General features: G+C 42.5%; 1 protein-coding gene across 4 annotated transcripts in view; it reads right to left on the bottom strand.

Annotated features, from left to right (window-relative positions):
- Nucleotides 1–310: 310 nt before the first annotated feature.
- The window catches only part of slc6a9 (solute carrier family 6 member 9), a 63,801-nt gene continuing 43,101 nt past the window's right edge, over nt 311–21,010 (bottom strand). For all 4 annotated transcript variants that reach the window (XM_035635517.2, XM_035635514.2, XM_035635516.2 and 1 more), the window contains 12 exons: nt 17,041–17,197; nt 13,881–14,012; nt 13,234–13,510; nt 11,857–11,989; nt 11,092–11,226; nt 10,880–10,983; nt 8,591–8,828; nt 8,101–8,235; nt 7,920–8,019; nt 6,821–6,921; nt 5,784–5,954; nt 311–4,861 (listed from right to left, as the gene is read on the bottom strand). In XM_035635517.2, the coding sequence (XP_035491410.1) occupies nt 4,613–4,861; nt 5,784–5,954; nt 6,821–6,921; nt 7,920–8,019; nt 8,101–8,235; nt 8,591–8,828; nt 10,880–10,983; nt 11,092–11,226; nt 11,857–11,989; nt 13,234–13,510; nt 13,881–14,012; nt 17,041–17,197 (1,932 nt within the window). In that variant the 3' untranslated portion in view covers nt 311–4,612. The remainder of the gene's footprint in view (nt 4,862–5,783; nt 5,955–6,820; nt 6,922–7,919; nt 8,020–8,100; nt 8,236–8,590; nt 8,829–10,879; nt 10,984–11,091; nt 11,227–11,856; nt 11,990–13,233; nt 13,511–13,880; nt 14,013–17,040; nt 17,198–21,010) is intronic.

The raw sequence follows: 21,010 nt of genomic DNA, 5'->3' as shown, positions 1-21,010 counted from the left end.
GATGTGTGTTTGTTTCCTGAATGAAGCCTTTTATTTTGGAAGAAGAGGGTTGTGTTTTCTCTTCTTTCAAAATGTATCGTGTCTCAGTTGAGGGGTTGCGATGATTAACACTGTAAACCTGCAATGGCTGTTATTGAATGTCTGACATGGAATAATTAAGCCAGGAAAGAAAAAAACTGTTCTCATCTTTTTAACACATAAGAAATCAAATAATAATTACGCACTTCCAGCAGAATCAAGGTATAAGAGAATGTATAAAGGCACAAGGTGTAAAACAATGGTCTCACAACACAAGGACACTGCAGCACACTGATCTTTAAAATAGATTTTATTTACCATTTTGTAATTCAACAGTTTTACGATATACAGCCGACAGGACTAAGACATTTCAATGGATTTTGGCCCTAAAGGTTGAAGAATAAGAAGAACAGACATTGTTAGATAGACAGATACTGTAGATATGATACAAAGTACCAGAAGATTTGTGTTTTCTTCTCACTTGTGCTTTTCTTCTCCACTCCTCCCATGAAAACAATTTGTCAACTTACAACACTGACACTCGGACAGTTCCCTTCACCCAGACCACTGAAAAAGGCATTTTCCCATACTTGCTTCTTTTCCAGAATGAAATTGTAAATCATTATTCAAATTATATATATATATGTATATATATATATATGTATATATGTATTCCTTGTTGCTAAAAAAAAAAGGATTTCTTTAAAGTGCTGAAAGACGAGTTCATGGTTACATGAGCAGTAGTATGAAATGCAAGAGGTAATGTCCTGTAATTAACAGAGAACCACAGGAACAAGGTAAAAATCACAGTTTTGTTTTTTGCTTCTTTCTTTTTAGTACAGTGGAGTAGATGTGCTGTGAATTTGTGTGTAAAAGTGGTCCAGACCTTCATGTGGTTAACGTTCTTCAATATCAGTGACTTTCTGCGCAGCCACCTCTGTGTGCGGCGATAGTACTGTAAGCATCGGGTCGAGTGTAACTGAACCGTTCTCACGTGTGTTCTCAGGAGCCGTTCCCTTCAGGGCCGAATGGTTCAGGTGTTATTCTTTTGGTAGCTCGACACCGTAAATCAGGTTCACTTCACCAATAAATCAATTTGAAATAGCAACAAGACCCTTGTCTGACACATCTATGTCATATACCTGGTTAGGATGTCAACATAAAACAACAGTTTGTACCGATATCATGCATCAGAGCTGCACAAGAGAGAAAATGTGGCTCGATGGGTCCTGATAGTGATTCAGTCTTGGTTGCAGAGTAATTTTGGTGTTTTGAGTTTGTGCATTTTCTAACATTTTCTAACAACTACGCTGGAAAAAAAACTGCCAAACTGTTCCGTTTTTAAGAGCCACAGAATATTTAAGGTCAGCAGCGTTGTGCGACGGTTGGCACTGCACTGTGAAATATTTCTTTAAGTACAGGTAATAGTTTTTGAAAAAAAAGGAGAAAAAAGAGCATTGTCTACGCCAGAGCTCACAGTAAAAACGAACCATCTCTTCAGTAGTTCAAGTTTCGATCCAAAGCTTTTTGTTTGGCAATGCTTTTAGTCTCAGCTGGCTTCAAATATTTTTTTTTCTTTCTAAGAATACAACTTCAAAATCAATCAACAACAACCAAAAAAAAAAAACATGGGTAAACAATGATTAAAATCCAAAGATAAAATATGTAGTTTCTTTCTCTTCTTTTAGTACAAAATTTTTTTCTCTCTCTCAAAAGATAAGATTGTATACGATTAGCAGAGTAGGAAATGGCTAGTTCTGATAGATTAGAGGTACACCGACATCAATAGTGACACTACGCCTGCTCTACACGAGGCTCAGCAGTAAAGAACTAATCCACTACACACACAGTACACAATACACCTGACACCGTCTACATCACGCTACGAGAAAAATGAGAAATCAAAAACAAAAAACAATGCCCACCCCTCCACCCAAACACGCGTATCCATCCCCGGAAAAATAAAAGCAAAGATAAACACGCACACATACGCACGGTACAATTATATATATATTTTTTTTACATTACTGTACAAAGGGAGGCAGAGATGCGGGGGGCCGGCAGAGATGGAGAGGGTTGGGGTATATAGAGGGAGATAGCATGGCTACACGGCGGCTAGGCTACACTTACTACAGCATGACCACACGAGACAGGCCAATCACAAAGAGGGAACGGGTCGGAGCTACAAGTCGTCCCAACAAGCACTGAAGATGATGAGTGTATATTCAAATGTATGTTGTTTAAATCTATTGTTTTCATCGAGCACCTGGTTTATCAGCAGTGTTTTTATATCTAAAATCAACATTGAACAAAATACGTCACTTGTGGTGTGAATGGTTGAGGAATGAACCAAAACCAGATGGTGAAAGCCAAAGTTACAATCTTCACGTATGGGAGGAGCCACTGTGTGTGCAGAGCACACTTCCTGTACAGAGGCCTGATGAAAACCTGGTAAGAGATTTGTGCTTGATCCAGAATGCCCACTGTGTTCATCATGGTTCCTGGTTATGTGCATTACATCAACGCCTTTATCCTTTCTTTAAAACTCGCTGTGACACTTTTGAGGACGTTACGTGCTGGACTATCCCTGGGCTGGGACCAGTTGCCTGGCAACCAGCAGGTCTTTCTTTTTTTTGAGTGTGTGTGTGTGTGTGTAGGCTAAACAAACAAGATATAACTTGTTCATTGAGCTTTAGAGGTGGATCCTGTTTCCTTTGGACGGAGCCTGAGCGAGCTGCCCCCCCTCCCCTTTTCCAGTCTCAATGTTAGGATGAGCTAACTGGCCGCTGGCGCTGGCTTCAGATGTTTTTGCGTGCAGACTTGAGTGGCATCGTTCTCCTCATCTTTCTCTCAGGAAAGGACGAGGATGGTTCCCAAAACGGTTCCTTTTAAGTTTCTCCCTATGTAAATGTGCTGTATACGAGACACAACCCCTGCCTCACTACCACCTGAGCAGCTGTCCGACACAAACCTCTGTCATCCCACATCTACGATAATGTCCTACTCTCTATCCTAACCCCCCCAACAACATGACGACAAATCGATTCACAGATGATGAATGGTAAACACGGTTAATTATGATTCTGTAGTTTCCCGCCTTTTGTACAAAATAAACATGTGCTATCTTTATCATTATTTACTAAGTTACTTTACAATAGAGGGGTAAAACGGAGAATTATACTGAGAGAACGATTCTATATCAGCTACATTTAAAAACTACATAATTCAGGTATCAGGATCTATTCCATAATCTTCTGGAAACAAGCCGCACCTCGCTGCTCTCTGTTCTCTCCATCAGTCACAGTGCAGCTTGGCTCAGAGCTTTAGAACGAGTGTCTGTAAATACATTGAAGGTTCCACTGACTGCGAGAGGCCTACACCAGATGGGCCTCTGGGATGCACACAAATGTTATCATAAACATGTAACATGTAACTCAGGTAACGTAGGTGATGTTTTTGGTAACGTGCCTGAATGGGGCAGATTGCTACAACCCACGGGAGACACACACTCCAACACACCTATGATCCTTTCCCCCGCTACTTCCTCCGGCCCCAAGACCACTCCGTCACAGACCACGTCCCGAGATGCATTGCCTGGAAGACTTAAGATGAGATGGCACTTTATAGAGTTAGAGTTGCATCCACCGGTATTGTGCATGTGTTTGTGCAGGTGTTTTTTAGACAGCGAGTTGATTTCAGTCTCCATAATCTTGGCCACCGTAGTCGAGACAAGGAATAACAACGTGCCACTAAGTTTAACTCCGCGTGAACCCTGAGAAATGGCCATGGGATCCCTTTTGTCAAAAAACTGGGGAACAGATATGCTCTGTGTGTGTGTGTGTGTGTGTGTGTGTGTGTGTGTGTGTGTGTGTGTGTGTGTGTGTGTGTGTGTGAATGCAGAGGCAAAAAGTTAGAGTATAATACGGTTAAAGTTCACTGATGTTTCTCTGCCGAGTTTGTCAATCTTGAAGCACAGTGTGCTGCAAAAATGTACAATAGTGTGAACGACGATGTATCCGCCTGTCTTTATCCGGCCACGAGAAGTTTCCATCCCTCAGCATCGTCAAACTGTAAATGGCCAGCGCAGGCACAGTTCACCAACCTTCTCTGTATTACAGCACCACAACAGGTCGTCACCGAAACCCAAACACACCCGACACAACACCTAGCTGAATGAAGGAGAACAGTGTGTGTCTCTACGTCGCTGCATGCACACAACAAACACATGCAGCTTCAAGATCTACTGTAACTCTGACTGCATGTGCAGATGACATATACAAGTATACAGAATATGAAAGGAAAACCAAAGTATTTCAGACAAAGTAACAACCCCACTCACACACGCACAAATCTTTTGGATGATGACCCAATTTTTTCCTTTCGTTTTTTTTTCTTCCTTCGTTTATCTAGAGACGACACACAGATAGATAAAAGAAGTTAGGAGAGATATAATAAGCCTTTACAATATGTAAAGGTCTCCAGCGAATGGGATCTCCCCCACAGAGGACTGTGGGAAAGTGGGGTGGGGATGGAGGAGAAGGGAGGAAAAAGGGATGAAGAGGAGGAGATGGGGGCCGACAGATGGGTGTCCCGTCTATGCGCTGGGGTTGGGGTTGTTGTGTGTGTTGGTGGAGCCGTTGCTTCCCTGGATGGTGAGGCTGATTTCCTCTCTCCTCTCCTTCTCATCCTCCTCCTCCTCCTTCAACTCCTTCAGCTCCTCTTTCTCCATGGAGGGACAGGTCTCCACGGGGTCTTCGGTGGCCACGGGGGCGTAGCGGCCCGTCCGGTGCTCCTTCAGGGCAGGGCCCCACGATGGGTGGGGTCGGCACGCGAACTTCAACCGCTGGAATGGAAAGAGAGAGAGAGAGAGAGAGAGAGATATTTTTTTGATTTTGAAAACACAATGTTTATTAAGATTTACCAGAGAACATCACGGAGAGAGACAGAGGGTTCACATTGTTCAGAGCAGCCTCAATGTGACTGGGAACTTTATCCCCCCCCAAAAAATAATCCAAATCCACCAAGGACTAAGTTAGAAGTATGTAACTATAGAGCAAGAAAATGTCTGTCTGAATGTCTGTCTCTCTGTCTCTGGCTCAAATATCCTAAGAACCCTTCTTCTTATCAGCTTCACACTTGGTTTGTGTATTGTTAATGGCCAAGTAGTCACGGGGTCTAATTAGGTGCGATTTGGACACGTGCTACGTTCAATATTAATAGACTGTGATAGATGAGTAAAGAGCGCTCTGCCCTCTGTGTAGCAGTGGGGGTGGGCAGCGTGCATAGGTCGCTGTTCTAACACAACAATTGAAAAGTTTTATGGACCACAACAGGAACGAAAACTTTTGAATTGAAACAAGTTTTTCAAATGATTTCAACAACTAGACTCCGGAATTAGCTTTCATACCTCGAACAGTTTAGGTTTTAGGTTGAGAGCAAACAATAGCTTTATGTGTGCATAAAACATGATGATTATATGATGACAGTTGCAAATAGCATGAGTTCTACAGTTACAGTTACAGTTATACACAACAAGTAGATTTCATTTTTCTAACCCTTTCAATTTAATAATATAATATTCTAACATTTTATATTATTTTCTTCTGTAGCGTACAATTCACGCCGCTTGCGTTAGCAGGCAACATTTTGTCCAGCGAATCATCAATCAAAGGTTGGATCATAGGAAAGTACGTTTAAATGAATTTCAAAGTGAGGCCCGCTGAGGGCGCTCTCTCTGATTGGACGGCGAGCGGCGGGGGCAGTACCTCTCTGAAGGTGGCTCCTGGGGACTTGGAGATCTTGTACAGGGCGTAGATGGGTATGCAGATCACGGAGGACATAGCCATGCAGAAGCCGATGGCCAGGGACCAGCCGGGATACACGTAGTCGTTGTAAGTGATGGGCTTGTACTGAATCACCGTGAAGATCAGGATGAACTGCACGGGGGAGATGGGGGACACCGAGACCCGTTTAAATAAGTACAAAATATACACATATTCATTGTGATCATCTGCAAAAAGGTTTGGCATATATAAATGAATAAAAATATCAATAAACATAGGAAAAATTCCTTATGCGTCTCTCATCCTGGTTAAGCTTTAAGCGAGCAAATGGCCACCATTTCTACTCTCAAAGTCTAAAAAGATAACGTCCAGTACCGCTGATGGGATTTTCACAGGAAAATTTAATATGTCCAGGTCAAATAGCAATAACGGCAGCCAGCAGCACAACGCACATTTGCTTTTATTTACAAGTTGCAGATGAATATAATTATAACTCCTGACTGCAGCCAGCAGCAGTGTGTTTGGTCACAGCTCCGGCAGAGGCCCTGGAGACCGGGGCCTTAATCTGTGTAGTGAAATGAAAGAGAAGAACAAAAGTGCCTGAAGTCTGACTAGTAATCCACAACAATGAATTTCTTGGTTTGCCCAGCAGCTTAGCGGACTAATGCGCCTGCTTGGGAAATACCATTGACAGCAGTCGCATGCGTCCATTTTCCCAGAGGTTTATATCGGAGAAGGGGCCAAACAAGCAGCCGAACAGATTAGTGTTGATGGCAGCGGAAAAATAAGTCAGGTCCCTGACAATGTGTCAGCAACTCAGCGAAAGTTGAGAACCTCACACTCCTTTAAAATGGCTGAACCAGTGTGAGGTGTCGGTCCCGCGACCGTGGCCAGATGTATTTCAAGGACAATAAAGCTTAATGGGGCTGAAACAATGTTACATTTTGATAGCGGGTTCTATCACCGTGACAGTGAGCCCAGATCAGCAGTTGTGTGTGTGTGTGGTTGTGTGGACTTACAGAGATAATGACAGGGGAGATGAATCTCCAGCAGACTTTGAAGAAAAGCGGAGGAGGGAATCCCAGCATCATCTCAACATCTCTGAAGTAGTTTGTGTGACCTGCGACGGAAAAAACAACAACAACAAAAACTCGTTATCCTGCGAAATTCAAGATCAGAATAAACTGATTGGTAAGCGATCAATGTAATAATTTGATAAAGTCAGTGTTTGGTCTGTCTGGTGCCTGTACCCTCAATGGTGTTGGACTGGTGAATATGATTTTAAAGAATTCAATGAGCAATGATTTTCTTTTGTAATTTTAGCTGCAGCTGAGGAGCCAAACGTGCACAAGGGTTCCAGACAGGCTAGATTTTTAAAAGTGTTTCATGCTCATTTATTATGCCATGGTTAGAACCATACTATAACACACATTCATTTTTAATTTATTACATATTGGCTTATAGGGAAGGTGAAAGAGAAAAAAACAGGCATCTTCGTAGTCAACCAGGCTGGACTAGGACTTCTATAGCTAAATATAGGAAAATAAGTAGATCGAAATTTGTAGGGCAACATTAAAAACTGAAAAAAAGGAGATTGAATGAAAGTTTAAAATAACTTTAAATAACTGTAAGTTGTTTATTAAGCAGCGCATGCTATCAGTTAGTAAATTGTAGTTGTCAAAGGCAATGAGGACGTGAGAGGAGAAATAGATTTTTGTCTCGTATTGCAGCACATACTGAAGACGTGTCCCGAGGCCTTGGTGAGGAAACATCTGTACCTTTGCCTCTGGCATAATGAAATGTGGGTGTATAATGGTGAGTTAACACTGGAGGCTCAATGAATAATTTGTCAAATTCATGTACTGAGAAGGCGGCGAAGAATTTCATTCTTGCTCGACTCAGATTTACTGTAGATTTTTTTGGAAGCTGAAACTCTTTCACTATTTCATGTTGAGGTGTTGTATATCCCGCTGGAAAAACTACAAAGATATGTTATTATAATAATCTTAATGTGTCCAATGATATGTAGTTTTTCGTTTTTTTTTTTTTTAATGAGAGGTTCTTGTCATAAATATACACGTCTGTTCATGTCTGTACACCGTCTTTTTCCCTCCTTACCATAAATATACATGACGCAGATGCACATGATGCAAGAGATGATGACCAGAGAGAAACTAGCAGCGTAGTTGTCCATCAGTAACAGCCAGTAGATTCCCGCCTGCACGCAGAAAAACAAGAAGAGTCAGAACAGCATCTCCATGGAGGAAATCAGGCTGCGTTCAGTGTGACTTGGACTCACCCGTGTCGTTAGTGGAACCCCCATTACGAATCCAATTATGGCCACCGACAGCGTGACCACAGTCTTGTTCCTGATGATCCAGTCTGTGCCAATCTCGTCGACGATGGCCGTCACCAGGGTCTCCAGCAAACAGAACTGAAAGAGCAGGAGTGAGAGGTAGGTGGTTGAACTAAATGAGAGATGACGAAGTAGAACAGAGGTGTTACAGTCATCAAGGAATCTTGAGAGAACACTGGAGGCGTTTTTTCCTGTGTAATCAATTTTTTCACACTGATTTCAGAGCTGAGGCTGATATCATCGTTCGTGGAAGAAAGGTCTGACATTTTAGGGCTGAAACTTCAAGTTTCATCTGCGCATATTCACTGTGTAAAATGGACAAAACCTTGAGCAGAAACGAGCAGAACATATGTCCAAAAAGTAAACAACATTGCACTCACTTTCCAGTTTAAATTTTTGGTGTGAACGTGGTGCACAGTTCCCCCCGCCTCACCTGAGTGCCCAGTCCCAGAAGGATGAGCATGAAGAAGAAAAGCAGCGACCAGAGCGGCGAGATGGGAAGCAGAGTGAGGGCTTCTGGGTAGGCCACGAAGGCCAGCCCCGGGCCGTGGTCAGCCACCTCGGACACAGGGACGTTCAGGTGGTGTGCCATAAAGCCCAGGATGGAGAAGATGACAAAGCCGGCGTAAACACTGGTGGCACAGTTGGTTATGCTGATGATGATGCTGTCTCTGTGTGTGGAGCAAGGAGAATGAACAACATGGTGAGCTCAAGTCAAACAGCCGGAGAAAATTTGAAATGGGCAAACACCAGTGTATCCAGCACTGTTGCCAGTTACACAGTCACTTCACACAGGAGATCAAGGATTAGAACAATTTTGAATGAAAGAATGTACGTAAAACTGCATCAATTAACATGTCAATAGAATGTCTAAAGCTATATTTGTATAAATGCAAAGATGGGATGAATGACACGGCCTGTGTTGCTTCTCCGACTTTAGATGGCACTAGTTCTTCACAGAGTTTACAAAAAAGCTAAAAAAAAACAAAAACGTTTTCCTTCCCCCTCCCTCCATCGTCACTTCCAGTTCATCCAACAAGTCGTGGGTGGATGATTCCACAGAATTTGGTTTCAAACCGGGTTACAATCAAAAATATCATAATCCAATATGAATTTGTTTTTCTAAGAATAGTTTAAACTTACAGGTGAGGGTCCAGTTACTGTGAGGTACACGCATCTAATTACATGCAGTATTTATGAGAAAAATTGAATATCTGAATCAGTTTTTCATTCAGCAGCAGTAGCATGGAGAAGCATACGAAGAAAATGAAATGAAATTTGAATCTCCACATAATCGACGGCCAAACTTGAAGAGATCTAAAAGCCCTTTATAATCCACGAAAATATTCCTTTTAATGTTGACCAACATGTCCAAGGTCGGTGAAGTGGCCAAGAAGTTATGAAGTCTCAGTCTCAAAACCAGAGAAAATGCCACAAAAAGCTTTTTAATTTTCCAACACTGATGCTGTATTTATAAATAAATCACTGTTTCTTCAAGACGTGGCGTCTTTGTTCGGGGAAACACCTCGTTTCACACTTTGACTTTCTTAACATTTAACATGGGGGGACGAAGTGGTCGCACGCTGCTTTGTTTCCTCATATTTCCCATTAGACTGGTGACAAGAGGACGTTTGATGACTTTGATGTCGGCCCCCTCCTCGGGCTCCTGCCCCGTCCCACCCCGACGTGCACTCCTGCATGCGCACCAACTGGTGGCGTTGCAGGAGTTGCGGATAGCGACTCCGCGGGGACAGAGCTGAGCGACCCCGAGCTGATTAGGCCGCCGTGCAGCTGTGTGCGCAGATAGGAAAACCTCAAGCTCCTGCCAGAGGGACAAATTATATCTTCACCCCCGCCCCCAACCTCCCAACACCCCCACGCTGTCAGCATGAAGTGTGGTCGAGCTCAGGAGAGTAAATGACAACTTCTCCTCTCCTTATCCCCTTTACTCGGTCTTAACCTTCTCCTTGGCTTCCTATTAGTTCCCTTGGCATTCAGGCACAGTGCGGCCAGCCACTTAACACAAGTCCAGAAATGTATTATCTCTGTCCCTCCTCCTGTCCCACCTTATCTCACCTTCTCCCCCCTCTCTTCTCTTCTCTTGACCTGTATCCATGAAGTTGGATCCTGACTATTTTATCCTCCTCCTGTCACTTTCTCCATCACTCTTCCGCCCTGACTCACTAGGAGGAGGCCAGACAAAACAACTTCTCCTCTTCCTACCTCTGCTTGTCTTTCCACTCTAGTTTGCACTCAATTATTTTCAACTCCCCTTCCTCCTCCTCCTACCTCATCTCTACTCTTCTCCTATGACTCCTCGCTCCCCCACCCTGTGTAGTTTCTCTAATTTGTGGAAATATTAAGATGCCAGTCTGTTGCTGAGAAACAGCATCAACACAGCCTGTTGCAAAATGAGCACAGTCATATTCACACCGGCAAAAGCAGCTGCAGCTTAAATCTGACCATAGAATTTTAATGCTAGAAGCTCAGTTTTGAGGAAGTCAGTGTAACTGGCCTTTCAAAATCCCACTGAATAAATTCAAACGTGTAGACGCACACTCTCACACAATATTTTTCATTTTTCTCTTCTTGTGACGGCTATGTTAGCTGTCACCATGCTCTCACTTTACCGTGCAAACATGAGACTGACATTGATCTTCTCATCTAACTCTCGGCAAGACGGAAAATAAAGTCATTTCCCAAAATGAGTTTTTGTACCAACCTGAAACAGTTGTTGTGGAACTTGTTGTAAGAGGCCATGGTAATGAGACCACCCCAGGCACAGCCCAGGGAGTAGAAGATCTGTGAGGCGGCATCTCCCCACACCTGCAAAGCAAACCTGCATACAGTCAAAGGTAGTAGAAAGAAGGGGAAAAGATCTGCGTCTACTTGCAGTTCATTTATATTCATCCGCCCGTTTGTGTGAGTGAATACCTTCGCATCAAGCACCTTCTCCCACTGCGGAGTCAGGTAGTACTTGATGCCATTGATGGCTCCATCCAGGGTGATGCCACGGATGAACAGGATGGTCAAAACCAAGTAGGGGAATGTGGCTGTGAAGTACACCACCTGGACACACACGCACGCAAACCAAAGTAAGGTACCAAAGTGAGAGGAGAGTTATAAATCTCTGTACATGTGTGTGTGTGTGTGTGGGGGGGGGGTGTCTAAGGACACATGGTGTTTCCTTAGGGGCAAAATTAAGGTCCTTAAATGCATCACTGCTGCTTCATTTACACCTGCCGTCCACACTACTTGGAGTTTTCGAACACGTAAAATGGAGTTTGGGAATGCTGCTCGCCCTTGTTTGAAAACTCCAGACTGAGATTTTTGGAAATGATGAGGCACTTCCTGATTGGTCCTTACCAGTCACGACTCGGCAACCAGCGGGGAAGGCAAAAAAAAATCACTGTCAGTAATAGTTCAACCTCGTCATGGATCCAAGAAGAGAAATCCCTGCTCTTACGTTTCACCCTAGCCGCTTCTTGTTCATAGTATTTTCTGTTGCTAAGCAGAGCAGACAATCTGCTTCCTGTTTACACTTGCACACACATGCTCAGTGTACCTGAATGGTCATGTGATATGTGTTTTCAGGTGTGTTAGTATGGACTGGTAGGCTTAGAGATACTGAGCTAAAACGCTTGTGTGGACGGAGAAATTTGAAAAAGCTTGTTTAGTGTGTGTGTGAGTGAGGCTGACCTTTCCAGAGGATTTGACGCCCCTGATGAGACAGAGAAAGACAACAAACCAAGACACAGCCAGGCAGCCCAGGATAGGCAGACGGACTTCTCCAAAGTTCCCAATATCATCAGAGATGTTCAGCACATAGTGTCTGAGAGACAGAGAGCAGACCAACATGCAGTACTTAACGGATGGCCTCCAGACCTTGGATTTTTCATTACTGGCAGAGTGTCTGTCTCTTATCTACAAGATATTGCAGTAGGATAAACAGAACAATGGATGAACATGTGTCTCAACAATGTGGATAATTGTCTCAGCTCTACTCATTTTATTTGGGTTGGATGTAATTAGGATCAGATCATTGAGAATTTGATGGTTTTCTTTTTTCATGCCCAGTGTATGACAAAAAGACAGCCAGAGTGAGATTGCACAAGTTTTGTCATGTTGACCAGCAGTGGAACCGAAAAACAAATACATAATGTAAAAGGGAAACTGAAAGAAACACGTTAAATCCACTGCTGTCCAACCAGTAGACCTGTCCAGAATGACATAAAAAGTATATAAAATATAAGTTTAATACAAATCCAAGAGGTGTAGCAGTTTGTACTGAGCTAAAGATCCTCAAGTAATAAAAAAGTGAGAGAAACACCCCCCCCCCACAATATGAAAGACTTTAACTACAGCTTGTTGTCAGAGGTGGCTGAAAGCAGCGGGGTGGATTTTACATCAGAGCCTGATTAAGTCATGTGCATAAGACAACAGGCTGCTGCGAACACAGAAACATCTTTAATCATCAGCCAGTTTAATGTGACTGCGCTTCCAGTCAAATCTAGTCCAAATATTTGAATGCTTTCTGCAAACACGGGGCATGTTTGAGGTGCTTATCTATCAGGCGCAGGGTCAGTTGTGACCTGAGTTTAGTTTGAAAGGCCCAATGGACGGGAGAGTCCAGAGAGGTTAGTTACATAACTTGGAAAAACTTAGAGAACAAAATGTACATCCACAAACTAGGATAAAAATGTGCGTGTGTGTTTTTTTTTTTACCATTTTCTTGAATCTTTGGTTTTGGACTTTTACTCACTTCATTATAAATTGACTTTTAAACACCTATTATTAAGAATTTTCATTGATCTTTATCACAAATGCTCACTTTATTCTAAATGGTTTGAAATTTAACAGTATTTGTTTATTTTTTTATTTAACTTCTGCTGTCCAATCGTGAACTGGAAATTTAAAGCTAACCCACTCTTCGCATTGCCAACCACAAGTCATTCGTCAGTGTGCGTGTTCATCTCCTGAGACATTGATCAACAAGAACATGTATACACCACTTCTGAGTTTGAATATGAGTGTAAAAATTCCCCTACATGTCCTTGGTATAAGTCCCGGACTTACTTCCAGTACTCCTCACTGGGGCTGGTCCTCTTGGTGCGGTTGACCACCTCCGACACCCCCGCCACCAGGCTGGTGGTGGCGTTGAGCAGGCTGGCGTTGAGCGGTCGACCACTGCTCACCACACCGCTGCAGTCCGGTGTGTTCCAGGGGTTGTTGCAGTAGGTCCAAGGCAGAAGGCTAGTCATGGACATGAAAAAGTAGTAAAAGGCAATGCAGATGACCACGTTGTAGTAGATCCCAATGTACGTGGACACCACCATCATGCCGTAGCCGACACCTGAGGGAAAAAGAAGACAGGATGGAGAGAAAATGTTTTATTTATCATATCCACTGAAGGTGACATCACAACAAGCTGCTGAATAATGACATTTTACAATGAGATAACCTCTCACCTCACACAACCTTTTTATGATGCACTGAATCTTTACACAACAATAACAACAAGTCTGCCACTCTTTTTATACATCATCTGTCATTGCTTTTTGCAATGACAGATGATGTATAAATAGCCACATTTCCTTTTTGAGTGTTAGATTATCATTTCAGGCCCCTTAGAAACATGGGTGATGGCTGTTGTAATCTTCCAGACACACACACTGACCTTAACCTAACCATGACCATAAATCCCATCTAAACAAACCACTGACCTTTGAACATAGGGCTGATCTTCCAGACGCCCAGACATCCGAGGCTGGCAAACTGACCGAAGGACAGCTCGAGAAAGAAGAGCGGAATGCCGCAGAACACCAGCATGATGAAGTACGGTAGCATGAAGGCACCTGTGGGGGTTTAAACAACAGCACACACATTCAGTCACTGTCTTGGCCTTGGGAAGCTGCACATGAACAACAAAAGAAGGACAGAAAATAAATGATATACTGAGATTTCCAATTTGCATAACTTGAGTTCTTTGAAGTGTGAACACTTCCCTGTTAGTCCACACTCATGTCAGACATGTACATTTATGTCATATCCCTCCTACTGTTGTCTGACAGATATAATAACTACTTTACAGCCAGATGAGCATGAAAATGACTGGTCCATAATCACAGATAGACAAAAAATCTTAAAATATTAGCTCTATAAGATACAGCTTTAAAATCACATGAGTGATACGATATAGAAAATGCCTTTTTCGGATGTATTTTGGAGTCTAATCTCCTCAGTCAAGGAATTCCAGGGCCTTTGGGCCCTGATGGATGAAGCCCGGTCACTCTTAGTTACCAGCCTTGACTTTTGGAACAACTAGCAAGAGTTGGTTAGAAGATCTTACGGGGTTTACGGGGCCAGGAACACAGGGGGTGAGTAGCTCCGTTACTGTATCCGTCGGCCAGACCACGCTGAGCTTTAAAAGTTATGACAATGATCTTGAAATCGATCCTGAATTTTTTTACTGGCAGCCAATGAAGGGAGGCAAGAATCGGGGCGATGTGGGCCCTACGCTGGGTGTCGGTCACAGAAGTGAAAAGACAAAAGTGTGGACATGCTTTTCTCTGTCATGGAAAGACAGAGCCGTTTTGATCTTGGCAATATTTTTAAGGGGAAAGTAAAAAGATTAAGCAAGGTTATTGACATGGGAAATCGAATGACGAGTGATGGCTGTGGATTTTTTATCGTTTGCCAGTGGACCAATAAGTGTTTGTAGTGTGCTTCCCGGTCGGTCTGGGCCAGAGATCATTACATGAATTTAGCTGCAGAAAGTTGCACAGGACATCCATTTCTCAATAGCCGTTACACACTGCATTCAATTCCTCAGAGGACTAAGAAAAGAAAAAACCAACAAACAAAAACAAACCTCATCTGTCACTGTAACCTCCCCTGAGTGAGCAGAGAGGTCACTTAATGACTACATGTGCAGCTGAGTCTGTTCAGTGCTGCAGAAACCCTGGTGGTTCAGACTGGACCACAAACCAGACAGTCTCCTATAGGGAATATGATTGTGTGTGTGTGTGTGTGTGTGTGTGTGTGTGAGATTGTGTGTGTTTATGTGTATGTGTGTGTGCCGTGTGTGCGTTGCTGGTAAAGCTCAGCTCCCCTGTCCCTCCGTAACATCTGTGAGCTAACCTACAGTATGGCATATATTAAATATATATATATATTGTGTAGGGATTGCCGGTCTGCTACATGTGGAACACTGATCCAAATATTTGCATAAACTGAGGTGGGACAGATGTCAGGGAATGGTCTGACTCACTGAGTGAGGGGACTTGAGAACACATTTAATCCAGAGATTTAACAATGCTCTTGACTTGGGGACAGAAAAACTCAGAAACATTTTTCTTATAGTCGTATAGTCTCTTTTCATCATGTCCTTAGGCTTTGAACACACTGCAGCACTTCAGCAACATATTGGCATCTGGATCTCTTCTACGGGCTCAGAGACATTTTGACAACATTCACAGTCCAATACACAATAATGCTGTTTCGCAAAACGTGCTACCTCTCAAGATGCTCGGATTTGAAGCTAAATACATAAAGCTGGAGCTGTTGTGTGGCTCGTGTAGACAGCTGCATTGAGTACGCTCATCATCTGGCCTGTCTAATCATGTAAACCGAAGATTTGTACATTACTAACACAAAAATACACACTACATACCTCAAATTACAAAGGATTATGCCAGTACCTGAACATGCAGTGTATATAGTCAGTTAGGGCCACATTTAGATTCCCCTCATTCTAAATAGCTTGGAAAATAATTATTGAATAGTTATTGACATAAAAGTGTGAATGAATAGATTATGGCAAAGGGGTGGGATATTTCTAAAATAGTATATTGGAAAGTTTATGTTTCTGTGATTATATACATTAATTGTATATGAATATAGTGGGCTTATATCTTTCCATAAAGAATTTTGTCAGCTTTTTTCCCCGGGTTTTAATATTGATGTTTGTCTTTGTGATCGAGTGAGGATCCTGATAAAATCTAATTTTTAAAAAATATAATCAATGAATACTCCTTATTCTGATACACATGTATCAGAATAAGGAGTATGCATGTATAAATAAAACACAGTAATATTGACGTTCACAAATAAACTTCTTCACTGTTATATTTGTTAGTTTTGTTACTGCTACAGTACAGTCAACAGGTGTTTCCCTGGCAACCATGTCACAAATACCTCAGTCTTCAGTGTGAACTCCAATAGTAGTTGTAAAGAAGCGACGCCGTTACACACTATTTTAGTGGAGGATGTATAAATAGCCACATTTCCTACAGTACATATTCTACATATACATACTAGGTGGGGTGAGAGCCCTTGGTAGTCAACTAAATGCATAAGTGAACCAAAAACGTACAATGGATTCTGTGTTCAAGCCTAAACTATTGCTTTTAAATGTGTCACTTACATGTATTATGCAGGTTTCTGGGCCAATTTCCGTTCAGATTAAATGTGCATCTACAGTGACTGAGCTCTGCGGGCTTCCAAAACACAGGCGACCTGCTGCTGCTGGGCTGCTTATGTGTAGACATGGTGTCCTTCTTTCATCCCATCTCGTCATCCACTTGGAGACCTTCTTGTTTAAGGCGGGAGTATATATAAGAATCCCCAAAAGTTTGATAAAGCAAAGAATAAATGTGGATCCTACAGGTCCAAAGCATGAATTTAGCTACACACCTTAACCTGCTGATCAGTTTATTTGCTCTATACTGTGTTTAGTCCATTTCAGTCCATTTTCCCTTCATGCGCTGCATGTTTTATATGAACTTAAAGCATTGAACTGTACTGTACCTTTGTCCTTAAACGACAAAGTAAATCAGCAATAACGCAAGATAATATTGAGCAAAGCTCTGTGTGGAAACATACCGCCTCCATTTCTGTAGCAGAGATAGGGAAACCTCCAGACGTTGCCCAGGCCCACAGCATAACCCACGCTGGTGAGGACAAACTCAATCTGGTTGCCCCAGTTCCCTCTCCGGGAGTTTTCATCCTTCTTCACCGGCTCGCCTGGAACTGCTCCGTTCTACAACAAAGACAGAGAGAGGGAGAGAGAGGGACAGGGGTGACTTCAGGTGGCAGGAAGGCGAGTGTGTTCCTGAGATAGCGCTGCTGCAGCAGCCGGTCCAGCTCCTGCACTCGGCAGGTTTAAACTCATCTCACTTCCAAGTATAAATCAGAAGTATGTGCTACGACAGAGACGGGCTTCTTCAGAGGCCTCATTTGTTCCATTTCACATCAGATCAGATGCAGCGATGTTTTCCTCCGCATCATGCCAGCTTTGGGGTGGCGCATGTTGAGTTGAATTATTCATGTGGCATTTGCTCGCACTCACAGTTATTGAATGCTCTCGGTAAAATGCCATCTCTTCCACCAAAAGACTGGCATAAGGTGGGCGCGCTGGAGCGGACGGGATGTAAAGTGAAATCAGCGCCTTAAGAGCAGCCCACAAACATTTGGTCTTGTCGCCCTGATTTTCCAGCTTCTCCTCTGCGCTCCTCCCTCTATCGCCCCATCTGCCGGCATCAGATGGCCCCTCTCCCCTGACCTCCTCCGTAACCTCAGCTGTGTCCGTCCGTCCGTCCGTGTGTGTGTGTGTGTGTGTGTGTGTGTGTGGGCGCACAAGACGAAACAAAAAAATAAATACTTTAGATCATTTGTACATTCTTAGGTGTTTACATGGAGTGAATCAGGAGGTGGAGATGCTGTTATATTTATAGCAATATTTTGGTTTTAAAGTTTGAAGATAAATGGTCAGAAAGAAATGTACAGTGTGCGCTTCCTCCGGCCGCAGAGTTCGGAAATAAATATTCTGGTGCGAGATTGTTAGCTTCACTTCGATTTCTCCAGTATTTCATCGTAAATGTTTTGCCAGATTGGTTTGAAAATGTATAGACAGCACTCTGCCTCTGGTTATTGTGAGTTCATGGTGTTTGTCTAAGCCCTTGCAGGCTGGGCACAGTTGTCTGCATGACACAATAATAAAAAACTTCATTCATTTCTTCATTCTTGCTGCCTGTGTTATCTGTGTGTAGCAGAGTCCCTTCGAATGAATGGCCTCATATTTTCAGTGAGAACGGCTTTGAATATGACAAAAAAATGTGAATACTAGTCATAAATACACTTTTTTCCAGGACAGCAAACTGTATAGCTGTTAAAAAAAAACAACATTCTGCCACATGTCTGGTTAAAGTGCCCAGACTTCATTTCATTCCTGGTAGTCACAGCAGGTTGGATTCCCCAACTTCTCAACTGAGTTCAGCAGTTTTAAAGTATTATCTTCGATAGATCTGTCTATAGTCACATGTATGATTTAAAGTTCTGGTTTTACAGTTCCAGTGCTCATAATGGAGCAATAAAGCAATGAATAAATTTAGTCACATTTATAACTCAAACCCCCCCTCTTTCCCAAATGAATGTACTACTTCTGACCCAGAGCGAGACATCTTTTTCATAGGCAAAAAAGAAAAATAAAACTCAACAGCAACAACAACTTAAAACAACATCCACATTTTGGCCCCATGCTGCCATAGTTCAACACTGAGGCAGCACAAAGCATGACAAATGAGAGACACAGGGAGAGAGAGAGAAAAAAAAATTGGACCGCAAAACAGCAACAACCACACACAAAAAAAACAAACATCAGCCATGCTTTCCCCCCAAAAGCTCCAAAGTTGTTCTTTGAGTCTGGCTGTGCTTGCATGTTAGGACGGCTAAACAAAGAGCTTTCCTCCAGCATCCTTGAGCGAGGCTGCAGGTGGGACAGACAGGGAGGTCAGCGCGCACACACACGCGCGCGCACACACACACACACACACACACACACACACGCACACACACACACATTGTTGGTGAGGAGTTGCTCAGAGTGAATCCACAGTCGCAGCGGGTCGCACATTGCAGCGGGGTTGCACACCTGACTTTGGAAGGACACGGAAAGAGCGCAACAGCTGTGTGTGTTCTCGCCCGCACCCGACGCTTGCCTGTGCGTCTGGTACATTAGACTTCCCTATCAGCAACCAGGTGTGGCACTCCAAAAGATACACACACGCACGCCTGATATACACATGACCAGCACAGTGTCAACTATATGGAGCTTAAATTTAAAGTGAGCAGAGGATTGGACACGATGAGAGCTCAGTCTTTTACAGTGAAAAACCAGTCACTGATATATTGAACATGAAAAAAATTAAAAACACGCATTCAGGGCTTCGGCTTCAGCCCTCTCGCGACCCTCATTGGTATAGATAATGGATGGATGGACAGTTCAATGGATGTTCAGGACTGGACATAGTTTTACCCATCCTTTTTTATTGCTTTCCTTGGCATTACATTACATTGCATTCATTTAGCAGATGCTTTTGTCCAAAGCAACTTACAATAAGTGCATTCAACCATGAAGATATTACTCAAGGTACATAAACTTTCAGCAAATAGGCAAAAAAATGCTTCAAGTGCTTTTTGTAATTAAGTGTTTTTTTTTACTATTATTATTTTTTTAATATAATTAATTCAGGGAGTATGGTGCAGTCTGAACAGGTGCGTTTTAAGTCTGCGACTGCATTGAAGGGAATCTGTTGTCCTGATGTCAATGGGTAGCTCGATCCACCATTGAGGTGGAAAAAAGGGATTTAGTTGAGCGTGGCTGCTTGCACCGCGCCATGAGGGTGTCCCAAGCCGTTTGGCAGAAGCAGAGCAGAGTGGACGGGCTGGGGTCCATTAACATTAAAGTTAGAAAATAAATATAATTGCAGTCACTTGAAAGCTCTGAAAATGTCTATTCTGTGATGGTAACATTGTAAAATTGTAAATAGAGTCACAGTCTCCATCAAATGTTCATGGATGGATTCAAAGTAGGGCTGGGCAATATGGCCTATGAATAATATCGCAATATATTTTTCTTTTATCACGATACACGATATTTATCACAAAATTATTTAAATCTCCTCTAAAGCACTTCATATATGCACAATTTAACCCCTTTGAAGCATACCATTATGATGATTCTAGCAGTCCCTGAAACCTATGTCTGTATTAAAACATTCTTTGATCTTAATTATATTCATTAATAGTTTCTGATGGGACAATTTTAAACTTCAAAGGAAGCCTTAAGTCGGCGTCTTAACATCAGTTTACGTGACAATTAGTCTTGGCGGTATTCGCGATAGTCATTTAATAAATCTCATCTGCAACAAGCCGCGATACACATGATATATGTGCAGCAAATAAAGCCAGTTTACGTATTTGCATTCATATAACACTGTCCTACATCAAACAGCTCAGAGTCATAAAAATGGACATCATAAATGGATACTGTTGGTATGAATTTGCTAATATTATTATCAGGGGGTGAGTTTTATGTTCTCGTTGTCTACGTGTCATTACAGGCTGGAACTGAAACAATCTGGAACCCTGTGTTAGTAGAGCTTCAACACTCGTTGTCGGCCAATTCACCAGCCGATCATCATAAAACCATCAGCAACCGTTAAGAAAATAAATCTTATTTGACTGTTGCTCAAATAAAAGAAGGAGAGCGGTCCGAACTTTCGGGTAATTTTTTAACATAACATGAAAAAGTAATTGTCAGACGAATCTACAATGAAAATCATTTAATTAGGGTGTCATTAACAGATTCATAAAAGATTAATTGAGTCATTGTTGATTCTGCCCGTGTCAACAACTTCTGAAGGACTTTTTTCATGTATCGTTCACAGACTCCTGATTACTTTGTGTAACGTAATTGAAATCGATTTTCAGTTGTTCGAACCCGAAGCTTATCATTGTTGTTTACTCTGACATTTTCTTCCTTGTGTGTCTCGGCCTTGATTTACTTCCTGTC

This window comes from Scophthalmus maximus, chromosome 5 (assembly GCF_022379125.1).
Source record: "Scophthalmus maximus strain ysfricsl-2021 chromosome 5, ASM2237912v1, whole genome shotgun sequence".
Taxonomy (NCBI): Eukaryota; Metazoa; Chordata; class Actinopteri; order Pleuronectiformes; family Scophthalmidae; genus Scophthalmus; species Scophthalmus maximus.
The sequence above is the reverse complement of the archived record's forward strand: the minus strand, read 5'-3'. Positions and strand labels throughout refer to the sequence as shown.